Genomic DNA, 1,832 nt, shown 5'->3' with positions numbered 1-1,832 from the left:
GCCGCCGCGACCGCCGCCGCCGCCGCCGCCGCGCTCCAGCCCGGGGCCCAAGCCCGCGGCCATCCTCCGCATCCCAGGCACGCGTCTCTTAGCCGGGCTGCGAAGGACAGGCACCGGCCGCACGTGACACACTGCAGCGGAGCGGGGGTGGGTGGGAGCCGTTGCCAGCCACGTGGGTGGGAGGCGGGCCGCCCGGCCCCTTGGCATGCCTCATTGGCCCAGCGGCCCCCTACCACCTCGCCACGTGGTCCCTAGGCGCCCCACGGGACCCCCAGCACAGAGACCCCAGGCGCCCACACGGAGATGTCGGTGGGACTCTGGCCGGATCAAGCGTTTGCTTTCCAAAGTCCTTCTTCCACTGGCCTGGTCTTTCGTGACGCTGATGGATCTTCTGTAACCAAGGAGATCATCTGGCGATCTACGCATACGCCTAACTGTTGTGATCATTAACGATCGTTTAGTCGAGTGCAGGAATTCATCTTTATGGATAGCAAAAAGGTGATGCAGTCGGTTATTGCGAGATTGGGCCTACCTCCTTAAAAAAGCTTGGTTAAGAGAAGGATGCTGCAAATGGTATTCTGAAGGAATTTGTGTTGGAGTGGATGAGAAATGCTTTTCGGGCATTTCCTCTGCTCTGGGTGGAAAATGAACGTAAAAATAGAAAATGCATGTTGTAATACAAGGATTGATCAAACCTAAGGGACCTAGAAGGATTTAATCAAACATATATATATTTAAAATAAATTTATGTTCATTTTTTCATTTCACAAGATATGTAAAGATATCCATTTACTACTTGTACATGTTGTTGTTCAGTCGCACAGTTGAGTCCGACTCTTCGCGACCCCATGGACTAGATCCCGCCAGGCCCTCCTGTCTTCCGCTGTCCTCTGAAGTTTGCTCAGTTTCATGTTCGTTGCATCGATGACACTGTCCAACCATCTCATCCTTTGCCGTCCCCGTCTTCTTTGACCTTCAATCTTTCCCAGCATCAGGGTCTTCTCCAGTGAGTGCTCCCTTCTCATTAGACTTATACATAGTCTAATAAATAAATCGTCTTTCTCATTTAACCTCCATTATCTTTTACTAGCAAGTTCTCAGTTCTACTTCAGTTTCAGCCAGGTATAAATGATTTTCCATCTATCCCAAAAACAATCCTCTGGTTTGTTCTGCAATGCTATGCTCAGTTTGTCCATTTCAGCTATTTCCAAGATTTTGTATTTGAGTTCTCTTATAGATGGTATGGTATTTGACTTCCAACGCTTTGCTATCAAAATTCTTGCTGCTGTTAATAAATATACTATTATATGTGTGTGGTTCTTTATTGTATCTGGGATCATGTTTAATAAATACATTTCTGGTGTTAGTGGTATATTAATTTTAAGTATATCTAAAACATTTTTATAGATTTTTTCCCAAAAGATTTGTACTTTGCCACACCTCCACCAAATGTGGAGGTATGATCCTGTATTCCTTCTGCATCTCCAACATCTATTGGATGCTTTCGAAAACATTTGGCAATTTTAGCAGGGGTCCAATGCCACCTGTAAAACATTTTATATATGTTTTCCTTATATGAAGTCACGCTTATATACTTTAGTGATCGTTATGTTTTTATCCATTGGTCCATTTCTATTGTGTGACCAGTCTCTTTTATCCAGGCTACCACTGGCTTTTTTATGATCTCCTCTTGTAGATCATCTTCTAATAATTTTGTGTAAACTTTCTGGATTAGTTTATCACTGGAAGAAAGCCAAATTTTATCAGTTTCACTTAGACTGGTGTAAAATCCTGTTTTTTTATCTTCATTGTACCTAGATTTTAGTACATTT

General features: G+C 44.2%; 1 protein-coding gene across 1 annotated transcript in view; it reads right to left on the bottom strand.

The window, feature by feature from the left end:
• The window catches only part of CNNM1 (cyclin and CBS domain divalent metal cation transport mediator 1), a 20,386-nt gene extending 20,179 nt beyond the window's left edge, over positions 1-207 (bottom strand). Inside the window, exon 1 of the mRNA XM_015423994.1 lies at positions 12-207. Coding sequence (XP_015279480.1) covers positions 12-207 — 196 coding nt within the window. The remainder of the gene's footprint in view (positions 1-11) is intronic.
• Between the last annotated feature and the right edge of the window lie 1,625 nt (positions 208-1,832).

Source organism: Gekko japonicus, unplaced genomic scaffold (genome assembly GCF_001447785.1).
Source record: "Gekko japonicus isolate JY-2015 unplaced genomic scaffold, Gekko_japonicus_V1.1 scaffold442, whole genome shotgun sequence".
NCBI classification, from domain to species: domain Eukaryota; kingdom Metazoa; phylum Chordata; class Lepidosauria; order Squamata; family Gekkonidae; genus Gekko; species Gekko japonicus.
The sequence above is the reverse complement of the archived record's forward strand: the minus strand, read 5'-3'. Positions and strand labels throughout refer to the sequence as shown.